The sequence below is a fragment of the Ambystoma mexicanum genome, chromosome 3q (genome assembly GCF_040938575.1).
Source record: "Ambystoma mexicanum isolate Mex_15411 chromosome 3q, UKY_AmexF1_1, whole genome shotgun sequence".
Lineage (NCBI taxonomy): Eukaryota > Metazoa > Chordata > Amphibia > Caudata > Ambystomatidae > Ambystoma > Ambystoma mexicanum.
In genome coordinates, this window is record NC_090926.1 from 845894492 (window position 1) to 845910124 (window position 15633).

At 42.0% G+C, this 15633-nt stretch overlaps 1 protein-coding gene across 1 annotated transcript in view; it reads left to right on the forward strand.

Annotated features, from left to right (window-relative positions):
* Nucleotides 1-15633, forward strand: part of ANKFN1 (ankyrin repeat and fibronectin type III domain containing 1) — a 1946563-nt gene that overhangs the window by 1433369 nt on the left and 497561 nt on the right. Inside the window, exon 14 of the mRNA XM_069654938.1 lies at nucleotides 11432-11582. Within this exon, the coding sequence (XP_069511039.1) occupies nucleotides 11432-11582 (151 nt within the window). The remainder of the gene's footprint in view (nucleotides 1-11431; nucleotides 11583-15633) is intronic.

The following is a 15633-nucleotide window of genomic DNA, read 5'->3' on the forward strand; positions in this document are numbered from 1 at the left end:
GAACTCTTCATAGTTCGCACAATCGTGTACAGGCTCTCCCTCTGTCATTGGCTGAGCTATAAACATGGCAAATTGCTTTTTTCAATTCGTCAAACCGTTCTTCCATCTCCTCAGTCCATACAATTTTATCTTGCATTGCCTGTCCTTTCTTTAGGGCCTGTAATAGGGGCCTTATATATGAGCTGTAGTCAAAGACCCATGCTCTGACGTAGTTACATAATCCTAAAAATCTCTGCATTTGTTTTATCGTGTGTGGCTTGGCTGTTTTTAAAATATCCTCATCTCTTTCAGGAGTAACCTTTTTCTCTTCATGTGAAATCAATTGTCCTATCTACAACACTTCTTGTTGACAATATTGTAACTTTTCTTTGTCAACCTTATATCCTTTGTCAGCGAGTATAATCATCAATTGGACAGAATCGTGTCTGCACTCTTCCTCTGAGGTGCTGCAAACTAAAATGTCATCCACGTATTGCAATGCAATGCTTTCCAAAGCAATATTGCTTCAGTCCATCTGAAGGACTCTATTGAAAATCGATGGGGACTCACAGTGCCCCTGGGGTAAACAAAAGCTTTTCAAGCAAGTCTGTGTGAACATAAATGGTGACAGATATTCTTTATTCAATGGTATTGAGAAAAATGTATTTTTCAAATCAATCACTGTGAAATATCATGCGTCAACAGGTATATTAAATAGGATTGTACACGGGTTAGGAACTAGAGGAACTGCAATTTGGTTTATTGGGCAAAGGGCCTGCACTAAACGCCACAACCCCTCTTACTTTTTTTCACAGGGTACACTGACGTATTACACAGTGACTCTGACGTCACTAGAATACCCTGCTCCATCACAGCGGATATTGTTTTAAAAATACCTTCATTTGCCTCTCGGGACATAGGTTATTGTCGTGCTCAAGGTAAAATTGCTCCTGGTTTCCATTTAATCTTCACTTCCCCAACCCCCTTTAGTAAGCCTACATCATAGGGGCCAGTGGGTCATAATGAAACTGGCACTTTCACCATTTCCTCATCAAAATATTCAGGACTTTTTGTGCTATCATCATTTTCTGAGGAACTTCTCTTTTAATTACCCTTACCCAATAAGTAATGCACATTTCAAATGCTACTTCGTTATCAGATGGTTGATCTTCAAACAGATCTTCATCAGTGACATCAGTCAATCTGTAACCCTCCCCGATGGCGATTACTGCGCGCCATTGTTTTCCTTCATCATCATATCTATCAAGCAAATCCATTTCCCCTCGTACTATGGCTGCTTGTATCTCTAAGGGAAAAATGTGTCCCTTTTCTTCGAGCATAGGTATTCTTGGTCTAAACAAAAATTCATCTGGAGTTCTCATTGGTCTTCCTGCTAGGCCTGGTAACCCTGACAACAGAATGCGTACCCCATACTGAAAAGCTCTGGTTCTAATGGAATTTCTCTTATAGAAAGGTGTCCTGCATATACCATAATCATTTCGCACACGTTTACATAATGCATTCCTGATGTTGAACTCACTATACCTTCATCAGTGAAGAAGATTATAATATTCAACTTAGTCATTAAATATCATCCTAATATATTGACAGGTGTTTGCCTCGAAATAGCAGTGGCACCTTCATCTCACACTCTCCTATAGAAACTAGTAATTCTTCAGTAAAAGTGAACTCCTGAGTATTCAGGGCATTGCCAGACATTGAAAATGTTGCCTCTCGTAGAAATGACCACATTGCACCCGTGTCCACTAAAAACAAAAACTTTGCCTCCTATACTGATGTCCACCCTTAGTTCCTCATGAGGGTTTTGCATCACGGATAGTGTTGAACACTTCAGGTCTCCCAGCGAGCTGTCCTATTGAGGGTACAGCCTCATCCCATTACTTGTGAAAGGATTCTCTCCATTGGTAGTGAAATCCCCTACTCCAGGAGTCATTAACTGGCCTGTGTTTGTGGTTTGCTGAAGCCTCATAGGTGATTACTGTGACTGTCCTGTGGCATATTAACTGCTATCTGCTTTGGTTGCATGTCTTGCTGTATTCTCGGCACTTGCTGCTGCACCGTTTGATTCTGCGCAAATCCATCTCTATTCTGCTGTGAATATGCATGTGGATTTGCAATCCCCCTCTTGAAAACTGGCCATTTTGCACCATCCCTTGACTTCTACATTTGCGAAAAATGTGCCCTGTCATTCCACACGTTCAGCATATAAGTGGTGGTCTCCCAACCTGCTAATTTTGCATACTCTGATTACCATTCTGCATATTTTGAAACACACCTTGGTTATTCTGAAAGCTTCCCTGATTACTCTGCCAAATCCCTTGATAACCTTGGCAACCTCGTCCTCGAAATCCCCTTCCTCTTGGAGTATATCCACTATTGTTTTGATCGAACTGCCTTTGATTATTCACTTGCGGCATATTCACTGTCTGCTGTGATTTCGATCTGTTTACGCTGGTCAACCTTGCCCCTTCAATGGGATATTTGGATAGTGTTTTCTTCACTAACTTTGCCTCCTCGTCTTTGCGAGCATCGTCTTTTTTGCGATTCTTTTCTTGCAAGAGTCTGCAGTAATGCGCTATAGTCAGATAAATTTCCGACCATGGTTTAGCCTCTATCCCCACTAACTTCTTGAGCTGCTTCTGTACTGGCTCTGGCAGCCCTTGGCATAATATATGATAGAACACTGGTATAGATTTTCTCCAAGATTTTCCAAAGCACAAGATTCCTGAAAATGTTGAATATAGACAAACGGATCATCTCCTTTCTTCATCTTATTCATCATTATAGCTCCCATATCAGACATGTCCGGATGCAGTAGTCGAAGCGCTTTCCAGACTGCCACCCTACAATTATTAAATGGTGCTCCATCATGAGCAGTGCTGACTGTAGTCACACAAGGGTACCCTGCCCTTGTCCAAACGTCATCAGCTCTCTCACCAAGTAAGGCGATTAAAAGACCTTTAATGTCCCCTATAGCCAACGTGTTTCCTCCCGTCATTTTCTTTAATTCATGAATCAATTTCCCAGCGCCAGAAGTTAAAATCGGGAGTTTACACCTTAAATTATCCTTGTCCATCTGGGGCCAAGGTATATATTGTAGTCTTGCCCCTCCTTTTTCTAACAAGGGAAACTGAGAGCCCCAAACTCATTCTCATCTCTCATCATTTGTCTGTCCACTGCAGGGACAATATTGCCACATTGCCGTCTACCTGGCAATGATCTTAATCTGCTAACATAAGGCGCCGACTCCCCCCTCTGACCGTGGAGTTGCCCCCTAGGTCGGTCTGACTGTGTCAATGGCTCTGATGCCTTAGATACAGCCATGTTTAAATCCGACCATCTCATTTCCTTCTCCATAGAAAAACATCCCTCAGAACCCCATGCATTATCTCTCTCCTCCTCATCGAAGACTTCCCTTTCTTCGTTTTACAATTCTTGTGCCCAACTCGTGCAACTTCTCTCCTTGTCATCTCTATTCAGAGTCAGTCTGTCTAAAGACAGCTCCTTATGTCTCGCGCTACATGAGGCTTCCTCTGTGTCATACAACTGAGTGCTCTCGAGACAGTCATTTTTTCAGTTCCCCCTTGGCTATTTCTGAGCTCTCATTTCATGGTATACTTTATAGATTGCTTCCCCAATGTTCCTCGAGTCAAACTCGTCTACTAGATTTGTTCTAGACAGGCCTGGTAATGACTTGTATTCTGTGAAGAATTCCTCTATATCCGCCCATACTACTTTTGGATAAGGATGTATTACTTCCTTTTCTATATAATTGGGATTGCATGCTCTCTGTCTTCTTTTATGTTCCATATCATCGTCAAATTCTCTTAGTTTTCTGGCTTCCTCTCTCAATGTGTCTTCCTTTTTCTTTTTCCTATCCGTTCTTTCATTCGCCCTTCATATCTCCTCATCCCTTCGTTTTTGCATTCTTTTTGCTCTTATCTTTTGTTCCTCTTCTTCTATTCTTTTTTCTTTCTAGCCTCGCTTGTGCATCAACTGTTCTTTGTTTATTGTCACATTTTCTTTGGTCTTCTGCTCTCCCTTGTTTTTTAGCTTGCTCTTCTTGATAGAACTGCTCTCATCTCTCTCTATCTTTCCATTTCGCTCTTCGCCTTTTAATTGTTCTTCCCTTTCTTTATTCTTTTTATCTTGATCATCTTGATCTCCACTTTGTCTTACATCCTCAATGCCTTTACCATCGAGTTTAAGCAAAATCTGACCTCCCATACATTTGTGTGCTATCTCATCAGTTTTATCTCTTTCTCCCTTCCATTTCTTATTTCTCTTCCTATAGCTAGAGATGTACTTGGTCATTTGCTTCTTTCCTTATAGCATCTCTCCTGGTCTCTCAGGACTTTAGAGATCACATCTTTCTCAGTATTTTTCTCTGGGCCTTCACCACTACTTTGCCTAGGTGACTCAGAAGCCGGGTTGCTGTACCCTGCCCTGCCACTGCTTTAAGTTCCCTTAATAGGTATAACCTATGGTCTTTCTTATTCTCGTCTTCTATTTCAGACAGGGCGGGTGGAGCAGAGGGCTCTTCACCCCCTCCTTGCATATATTTAGTATCCAATCTAAAGGAGGCTCCTTATCTTTCTCTTGTTTGTACATTTTCCAAAGATCTAAGCTCGCTAGGTGCTTGTCTAGCTTCTTCCCAGTATATGCTGCATGCAAATATGTTGTCATATGCTGCAAAACTGCCTTTGATAATGATCCACGGCATAAACATTTTGTCTGCGGTTCCTTTAGCCCATTCTGCACTGTACTGTCTAAGTTTAGGTGCATGTTTTGGCAATTGCTTGTAGAGATGCACAGATGGAGTAACCTCCTTCATTCTCAGTTTGTCTATTCTTAATTTATTTAACACTTGTTTGCATTTGATCACAGTTTTAAAGCATGTTTCAAGATAATAATACCATATGAGCGAGCACCAATCGTTGCAATCCCATTTAATCACACTTTTACTTTAATCTTGCTAAAAAACAACCATAAAATATCATTAAAACAATCACTTTCTTTTCCTCAACTTCACACTTCTCTTATTTATCATTATTTCTTTAGCTATGACGTCATCATGCTTGCAAAAACCACATAAAACAAACAGAGAAACTTGACTGTCACATACAATCTCCTACAATCTTTTTCCTTAAGACTTGTCTTACCATCTAAAAATGCTCCTCACAGAATTTAAATCTATCTATTTAGGGCCGTCTTAAATCAGACCCGGTTTCTACGTTATCAACAAATGGGATTTTAGGTTAAGATTTCTTCTAACGTTCTTTAAAACTTAGGTATAGGGCCTATCTTCTTTATTGTGGCCTCTCACACGATATTACTTATTATATTGCTCGGCCACACTCACGTCAATATCTCATTCCCCATATATATATATATATATATATATATATATATATATATATATATATATATATATATATATATATATATATATTTTTACACTCTTACTCTTACATTACGTTTATCCCTCCTCCCTCCGTTACTCTTCTTTATTTTACTACGCATGCATCAATTTGCCACTCTTTCTACTCAACATTCACATATTTTCTTCTTCGGACCCTCGGGATTGTAGGCCTGCCTCTTCAAACTGTGGTCCATTCTGGTCTTCGTAGATGTGGGAGGGGATTCTTTTAGAAACTAAGGGGACCAGTCATCCCCTTCTTGCAAGGATTTTTTTGTCATTTATACTAACCACTATCTATGGGGAGCTTCACGTCCTGTCAGCCAAATGGCAAAGGTTGGGCGATATTACCGAGACTCTAAAGTTTACTTATGTCTATGGTCGATGGACTTTTTAAAGAACCATCCTCTCTTTGCTACCAAGTGAACTGGGTTGCCCAGCCCTTTAAGATGAGTAGCAATGCCCAGGAGATGGATGGGGATGCAGATTTTATTCATACATCAATAATCAAAATGACTCAGGTAGTTTGGCAAAAGGGGAGTCTGTTTTATTAACAAGTATGTAAAACAGGGAGTACAACAAACATCAGCATTCGTTTGGTCCTCTTACTCGACTCATTTTAGTAGAAACTGAGGTTATATTGCATAAAATCATCATCAATGACATATTGACCTGCATCGCTACCTACGTGACAAACTACAAAACCTATTGAGGAAAGTGATAGGCTCTAAGTGAATGTCTAAGTATAAGTTCCATATCAGTATGAAACCGTGAAGGAGAGTGACTGGGTACTCAACGTCAAGTGGGGCAACTAGTCCCTTCCCTCAAAATAGCCACTATAAACGTCACTAAATGCACAACGTTCCATTGGCTGCATAAACTATAATACCCTATGTTGCACGGTCCTCTAAAATTGGTTGGCTTCTAACCCACGTCAGTACTTTTCCACCTACGTCTAGCAACACGCAGACTGAACATCCAGGTGCTAGTGGGCACATCTAAAGACTAGCTTCCCACCAATTAATATAGCAATCCATCATCACCTCAATGGTCCAGTGTCAATTAGTGCTTTGAAGTTTGGCCTTGAGATTGTACTGTGATCTGAGAATTTGTAAGGAGTGAAGGCGCAGCCTGCCCTCATGCATAGGTGTGACCACCTCAATCGTCCAATTTCTTCCTTCCACGTGACTGGACACCATGAAATCGAGCCTTTTTGTGCATTTAATATTGTTTTTTAATAGTCCTCTGACGTGTTTTGTTTTGCTTAAGCCTTCTGAACAGGAGTCTTCTGTTCTTTCACACAATTTGTATCCAATGTCGACAATTCCTTTGGCTTCTTGGCTCATCCAACTCCTTCTGCTGAGATTCATTTGTAATTAAAATAGCTTTTTACTGACACACTGAAGTGAGGCCTTCTTGTTCATGTTCAGTACTGCTTTATAATGCGTAGTGGAAACATCCATCTTCTCTTTGTCCATATGTATATATATATATATATATATATATATTGGTGCTTGCCACAATCTATTTACTATAAAGCTTGAAGCTAGCTTTTAAGATTACTTTGCTGCTTGCGTTTCTATGGCATCTGTACACATATAAACTAGCTTAATGTCATCATCTGTGTCTCTGGCATAAGCTTCTTCACCTTGATCCCAAGATGTCACTTATCCTTGGTACTTACTTGATGCCTTATAGAATATCTGCATCTCTTCTGTGTGCGTCATCTCTTTCTTTGTGACGTCACCATTCATCCTTGCCTTTCATCTGCTCTGCTTCTTCAGGAATCTCATTCAAATGGCCATCATATTGTCTTGCATGCAGGTACGGTTTTTTCAGTGGGTACCTTGCCTCTCAGATTCTCTTAGGTACTGGTACATTTATGGGTACTGCACAGAGTCCCCACTCTTCTCTTTGCTAGTTCAACTGTTCCGCATACGTCACATACTTTGGTTCCCACTCTATAGGTAATAAGGATGGGGCAATTGGAGGGAGGTACTTGGCCCCTCCTCTACAGGTTTACAGGTTCTCATAAAATGTTGCAAATTCCTCTGCAATGTCTTTTACCTTGATGCTCTTTTCTGTCTTGAGGGCAGTAACTCTATTTTAGTTTTTGCTAGTCTTTAGTAGGAGACTTGGAAAGTACCTGCCCTGATGGCCCCACCATATAATGTGCAGTGATGTCTGTGCAGAATCCTTGATGCCCTAATTGTGGTTTGTTTTTAAAGTCTATTTTAAAGTCTATTTTGGCCTGCATGAGGGTTGAACATTTCTCCAGGACAGGGTGCCTCATATAGTCCAGTTCAATAACTTTAATGGGCTCTAGGGTTTGTACCATGTTCTGTTTTGCCAGTTTGTATTTCCATGCTACGTAGCTAATTGGACACCCCCGAAGGGCGGCTTTATGGGCATCCCACACTATTAATTGTGATATGTTCCATCCCTCATTCAGTTAAAAGAATTCTTGTGTAAATTGCTCAATGGTGGCTGGCTTTGAATTGATTTGAGTAGAGGAGATGCGTATTTAGTTACCAACTTGGGCTCACGGTCTATCAAAATGACCACTGGGTGCATGTCTGAGATCAAAATAGAAGAGATTTTGGCATCTGCTACAAGCTTCATGAGACTCTTACTCAGGAGTCAAGCCTAGAGTCGAAGGAGTGTACCTGAGCGTAAAATATAAATTCAAGTTCCTCTGGATTACATATACTTGTCAGGCATCTAGCAGGTTGTTGTTTCGGATGAAGGTCTACAAGGATTTGTGCATTTTAGACCGAAAATGGGGTCTAGTGGGAGGTTACAATCTTCGCCATCTAGGACAGAAGAGTAACATAAACATTTAATTTTTTTCTGGCAGGGCATTCCAGAATTTGGGGACGGCTTAGTTGGGGCTGTATATGTTCAGGATGGCTATGGGTATATTGTCAATTTTACAGTGAGCCTATCTTCTTTTCCCATCTGTTTTGGTGCTAAAGATTTGAGTGTCTATTTCATTGTGAAAGAGGATGACCACCCCACTGTTATGTCCCTTGACCTCTAAGTTTATGATCTGGCCTTCCCATTGCCCCTTCAACCTAATGAATTACTTATCGGTGTGTTTCTTGTAGGAGTGTGATCTGTGAATTCAGCTTATTTATTTATTTATTGGGTATTTATGACACACCTATACAAAATGTGTTTCAAGGAGCATTAGGTGTGTCCGGACTCTTTGCCTTTTGTTGGGGGATTTTAGCGCATTTACATCCAATGTTACAATATTGACTATTTAATGGTGGGAGTCAAAATGTTGCATAAAGGAACATAACTCTATCCAGTAGGACACAGAGGAAGCAGATTGCTCTGTCAGCACGGGTGTGCTTTACTGAGCACAATCAGCTATCTCGTGTACCTATGCAAGGCGGCAGAGTGAGGTACATCACTGAGTGATGATAGACACTTTCACATGGACTCAGGAGGAGGGATATAGAGTGAAAACAGGAAAGGAGGAGCCATACTCATGCAAACCGTACCAAACACAATTCCGTGAGTGTCCTCGCAGAGAGCACTAGTTGTGTAGCCTCTCAAGGTAATGGTATAAAAACAATCTAACTCTCCATACCCGCATGAGACCCAAAAGGATATCCGGGGTGCATCACCACAAGGAGTCACTGCAACCTCCTCTCCCACTCACGAACACATGTTAGTTTCATTGCAGAATCTACTGGTATAAATGGCAGAAGCATCCAAGGCATTCTCAGTGGGAAGGTCCCGATCTTAAAGCGTTGTGATTGTTTTAGCAGCAAGTGGTAAATTACATTTTAGCAGAGATCCTGATTTGTCTCTTTCTTCTGTAGTCTCTCAGGTCACCATATCGAGGGAACTAGACATTGGTCTTGCGATGGAAGGTCTCTAAACTTGAAGTATGTTAAATGTTAAAGGTATTTGTACTGTGCACCATCACCAACGGAGTTGCTCCCCAGGCACTCTGGCGGATCTGTAAACGATACGGTACGATGGGTTAGTAAGGTGAAGAGGGGTAGGATAGTGAGAGGAGTGGTGTTCTGTTGGCAGCTTCAACTCGGTATACACCGGGTGCTGAGCTTTGGTGCAAGCACTGGATCGGTCTCAGTTCGCGTGTGTTGTTGGTGAGGCTTATGTGTTGTTTCAGTATTGTGAAGTATGTGCAGCTTGTTGTGTGAGAGATGGTTGTGTGAGTTTGTGTGAGATAAGTATGCAGAGAGTTTGAGCTTACATTGGTTAGAGGGTTGCCTGACATTTAACATGCTAACATGTACAGTTCTGTCTAAGTGTAGCATTTGCTGTCCTTCATAATTCTGTCTAAGTGTGGCCCTTGCTACACTTAACTTTCACAATTCTATCTAGATGCGATGCATGTGATGCAGGCTAATGTTTACAATTCTAAGTGTGGCACATGCTAACATTCACAATCCTATCTAGATGCGATGCAGGCTAATGTTCCCAATTCTAAGTGTGGCACATGCTAACATTCACAATCCTATCTTGATGCGATGCAGGCTAATGTTCCCAATTCTAAGTGTGGCACATGCTAACATTCACAATCCTATCTAGATGCGATGCAGGCTAATGTTCACAATTCTAAGTGTGGCACATGCTAACATTCACAATCCTATCTAGATGCGACGCAGGCTAATGTTCACAATTCTAAGTGTGGCACATGCTAACATTCACAATCCTATCTAGATGCGACGCAGGCTAATGTTCACAATTCTAAGTGTGGCACATGCTAACATTCACAATCCTATCTAGATGCGACGAAGGCTAATGTTCACAATTCTAAGTGTGGCACATGCTAACATTCACAATCCTATTTAGATGCGACGCAGGCTAATGTTCACAATTCTAAGTGTGGCACATGCTAACATTCACAATCCCATCTAGATGTGACGCAGGCTAATGTTCACAATTCTAAGTGTGGCACATGCTAACATTAACAATCCCATCTAGATGCGACGCAGGCTAATATTAACAATTCTAAATGTGGCACATGCTAACATTCACAATCCCATTTAGATGCGACGCAGGCTAATGTTCACAATTCTAAGCGTGGCACATGCTAACATTCACAATCCCATCTAGATGCGACGCAGGCTAATATTAACAAGTCTAAATGTGGCATATGATAACACCCACATTCCTCTCTAGATCACAACCTTCCTTCAACTCCATTGTTAGGAGATTTAGCTTTGCATAAAGGAGTGTGTGGCTGGGATCTGTCTTCCTGATTCATCAGAGAACCAGGAGCAGTGTTCACTGGGTCCTCTGCCGATAGCTCCAAGAATCTGGAGTGGTCAGCAAGGTCAACAAAGAATGTATTAAGGCCATTTTAGGTGGTGTTTGCTATTCTCACCAGCGCCATGAAGCCATATCGTAATCCCCTACAGCGCAACTCTAGGTGGAGGCTTAGAAACTGCGTCCTCTTTGCCATGGTACTTTTAGAGAATTCTTGCGGTATGTGGCTAGCATGTCCATGACGCCTGTTGCATGTTTTCTTGGCTGAGTCTAATATTTGGGTGACCTGATGAAAACGCAGTAGGCAGGCAATACTAGGTCTACACGACGACCATGTTTGATGCATTCACCAATGGACTATTTTGAAAGCTGATCATTTTTCATGGATTTGCTTTTAACTTTTACTATGTGCATTTTTAACGTATTCATTGATTTGTGTGTACTGTTGTTTTCGTGAGTTGTTCCAGTGAAGTGATGGAGTTTTCCTCATTCTGCTGTCTAATTTTCATACATTGCAGCAATATCGTATTGTTCCATTCGATGTGTTATACAGGCATTTTGTGCAGGTCTTTTTTTCTTTTAACGCTGTAATGTCATTTCAATTTGCCAGTTGTGCTAATGGATTAATTTTCCAAATACAACACATTGAACTGAAGCAGGCCTATATATCACATTTTATAAATTATACAAAATGGGCAGTTAATGATGGCAGGAATGCTTTGAATGATCCCGTGTCTATTCATGTTTTATTTGAATTTACAGGGATGAGTGGGAATGGATGCAGAACCTCGCCAACTCGGAATCCGTGGACAGTCTGCAGCATATTTCAGAGAGTGCCCCACAATTGTTATTCTCTGAGCTCCAGGTGGCAGTGAAAGCTCTACTGAAGCAGATTAATCTACCTCTACGACAGGTACATGAACGAATTCCATTTCCAGCAGCAGAAGAAACACATTAAAATGCTCACTTGCTAAGTGGGTCACTTCACCCTCTCAGGGCAATGGGATACATGTTAATGAAGATATAGGCACTTAGACGTAATGAAGATATGCACAAGCTTGCTGTCTTGTGAATTGAATAATTGAGTCTGTTTAATCAGCGTAATGTAGCATTGTGATAAATATTTAGTTTAAGGCACATTTAAGATGAGGTGAAGTGGCTAAATTGTTCACTTTGAGAACTGGAGGCCTGGGTTCTAATCCCTGATATGATTGCAAAGAGATGAGTGATCGTGGACAACCTCCAGGTTATTTAAATCCACGGGAGTCTGTGGAACGAATTGAATATTATTTTTTAGTGCCTTCAATATTGCATGTGGCAGGCCCTTATTCATATGACAGTTTCTGCAATATGCTCTGAACTCGGAGTACACACAAACCACAGTTTTGTTTATTCAGCACATTGTGCTCCAAATCGTCCTTGTTACAACCATGGGCCGAATTGAAGAAACACCAATGAACAGACGAGTGAAACTTCAAAGACATGTAAATTGTCTGCGCCAAAAGCATACAAATGTCAAAAGGTTGTCAACGCCAATAAAAGAAAGTAGTCGACAGACAGCAGAATGCAAACACTCAGCCAATACTGGACTTTCCTCCAGACAAGAAGACAACAAAGTACTTTTAGCACACAGGGCGATCCCCTGATACATCAGGAAGAACAGACCCCTTCACAAACACTGCCCGATACATCAGGAAGAAAGGACCCCTTCACCAAACATCACGGCCAGCCATGCAACTACACGTGCATAAGTGAATAACATAAACATGCTTTCAAGAGAACTGTGGTGTGCAGAACATTCATGCACATGCAATGGAAGTCCTCCGCTCCAGAATCGTAGTGCAGAGGATAACACGTTTGATGCATAATCGAACATGAAGGCAAGGGCATGCACTCCGTTTCAACGGCCCACTCACACTGCAAGGGCAGATGACACCCCGGAAGACCATGATTACATTCACAAAGTACAAATACTATTGCCACCCCCATGCATGATAATGATAAAAGTCCAAATCAGCCACCGTACCCAACACACAAATGGATGGATGCTTGTGGTCTCGTGCAGAAGGGATGTGACCTAGCAGTTCGGGCTGGACTGCCCCTTTTGGGGTGGGGCCAAGCCTGATTTGCATATGGTCTTTCCCCTTCTGTAATGGCTTGGCAGGCGAAGAACGATGGTCTGGAGGGTTGCCCCGAGCAATGCCAGTGGTTAAGATTCAGTCTAAACTTTCCAGCCATCACCTCTTTGTTTTTGCTAACCCTGGAGTTGAGCATCCGACAATGCAACACCATGCAGTTAGGCATTTAGTGATGCTGGAGGACAACCTAAGTGGAAATTAGGGAAAGGATAATACATTAGAAAATAGATACAAATCTACAGGGGTTGATTTCATGTAGCTGTGTATCTGGTGTTTCGTACACAGGCCAGAAGGCATTTTTCAGTGGGTCCCAACCATAAATACCAATCATATGCAGGTAGGAAGAGGTTGGGGATGCTCCCTTACATTGGTGAACGTAGACCAGATCAGGACATTGCTGATCAAAGATGATCACCCCACTATGACACTTATTGGTCAAGCTACCAGGAGCATGTCTGAATCCTAAGAGTTCTCCCCTCTATGAACAAGTGCTAAAAAGGGTAGGGAATAGGATCTACTTGATAACAATCTATGGGTAACGTGAGAAGAATAAACAATGATACCAGCAAACAATGGAAGCACCAGGTAGCAGGGTTGATCTGTTCTCTGGTAGGCAGTTTGAACTTTATTTCAGTTGCAAGCGCTGTATTATCTGTGGCAAATGGGCTGATATAGTTAACAATGTTCAAAGTGGCAGGTGCAGCATGGTAAGAGAACATCATCAAATCACTACTGTTGCCATCAAATTATCATGAGAGCAACTAAGGCACCTTGGAGTCCTGAAATATGCTTCCTTAACTGGAGAAACTCCCAGCCTTGTTATTCAAAAGATTTTTTTTTCAGTTTTGATGAGAGTACCTGAGATGTTGGAATGTGTCTATGCAGCAAAATCAATTAAAGACACCGAGATTAGTATATTTGTCTGTTGAGCATTATGTGCCATAGGCAAAATGGTCTGTACGTATCCCAGAGCAGATGAATTGTGTTAATCTGTATGATTAAAAAAGATGTTATCTGTATTTAAATGGTAGATGTGGTGGTATTGGTAAATGACACTGGGAATTTGCACATTCTTCTTGAATTCAACTATACTAAATCAGCTGGTTATAGTTGTATTTGACTTCAACTAATGGATTAAAGCCCCATTGACTGCAGACCTCTAACGAAAGACCACATTCACTATCAGCTTACTCCCTACCAATAACCTGAACAGCCACATGGTCTTCCCTCAATGGGATAAAAGGGTTCAACATATTCTGCAACTCAGAAGAGAAGAATGGAGATCCGAGGCAAACAGGTTGAGCTTCTCAATGTGTCCGTGTCCATAAAGACCAGTATAACAGAGAGATTCCCCAAGCGTTCACCTTCAGCATCTCCACTCAATATTGGTGGTGCGGTCAGGATCTAAATGGTTCTTAGTTTCATGAGCGAGAGCTGTCACAAACTAGTGCATAGCCATTAAATATTGTTCTCCAGTAGAAAGTTGTGGCCCACTCCATAGGACCTATGCCTAAACAATTCTATACCAATATTACAATTGCCTTGTACATACACAGGGATATTTCCGTTTTAAATTCAATTCCTGCATTAATGTAGCCATCATGCCCCAGCTGAGGGGCCTACATGGCTGGTAACGGCCCGCTAGCTCTGATTTCCCCAGGGTTTGCCTGGGGTGCAAATCGTTTTATTTTTTTCCCCCAGGAGGTTGGCCTGTCGCTATTGCAGTAATCCCCAATCTCTCCGTGAGAAAAAAAAAAAAAGATGCTGCTGCCATGGAAAAGAAACTTGGTCCCTTTTCTATTTTGATGGCGGCTGCAGGAGGTGCTCCCTGATTGGGAGAAGCAGGTAAGTGGGGGGGAGGGGAGGGGAAGGAGGGTATGTTTTCTTTTCGGGCACATGGGAGGTGGGGAGGCAACAGGTGAGGCTCCCTGTCCCCTGCCCACATAAAAAAAAGAAGTGGCCACCCAGGCAGGTAGCTGGAAGCATCGGGCTGAACACTGTGTATTCTGGCCCGCTGTTCCAGCCACCTGATTTGCTGTGTGCCCTTCCTCGGGTGCGAATGACGGTTTAAACAAACTGGGCACATTTAGTGACAAATCACCCATCACAGTGAAATGCATCCGTGACAATAGCCAGAAAAGTGGAACAAAACCAAAAACCGACATGATGTGAGATGTTTTGACTTTGAGCCTCATCACGAGTTGGATGGTAAGGCCGGCGCTAATAGCGCTGGCGTTATCTCCCCTAACACCAAACCCACCAGCGCTATTTGTGCCCGATCATAGGTTTGGCAGAATGGGAAATCCCCATTCCCCATTTAGCCCATTCGGGAATGCCCCATTCCCCATTGGGCTCAATGGGGAAATTTTGCGCTCTTACCGCTGTCGGATTTCCCGCCGGCGGTAAGAGCGCGAAATTTCGGCAGATTTCCCCCCAGCTAAAAGCTGGGCGGAAATCAGCCAAAGCCGTGATTTAGCGGACCCTTAAATGCGGCGCTAATAGTGCTACCGCCGCATTTAAGGGTTACCGCCAAACTCGTGATGAGGCTCTTTGTGTGTTTTCCATTTGCTTTTCATTTTTACCTCGGTATGCACCAATTTCGAGCTCCACTGGGCCTGAGTCCTAGACTCTACTGGCTCAATATATGCACATGCAATAAAGGTCCCTGCTAAGGCCATACTACAAAATGTGTAATTGAAGCTTTATTTAATTAAAAGTGTCTTTCTAGGCCACGCATGCACTGGTGCCTACAGGCCAAGTGTCACGGATACATAATTTTTCACCTGAACTGCACTCCTTATTCTTCTATGTGTTTTAGGAGCAATT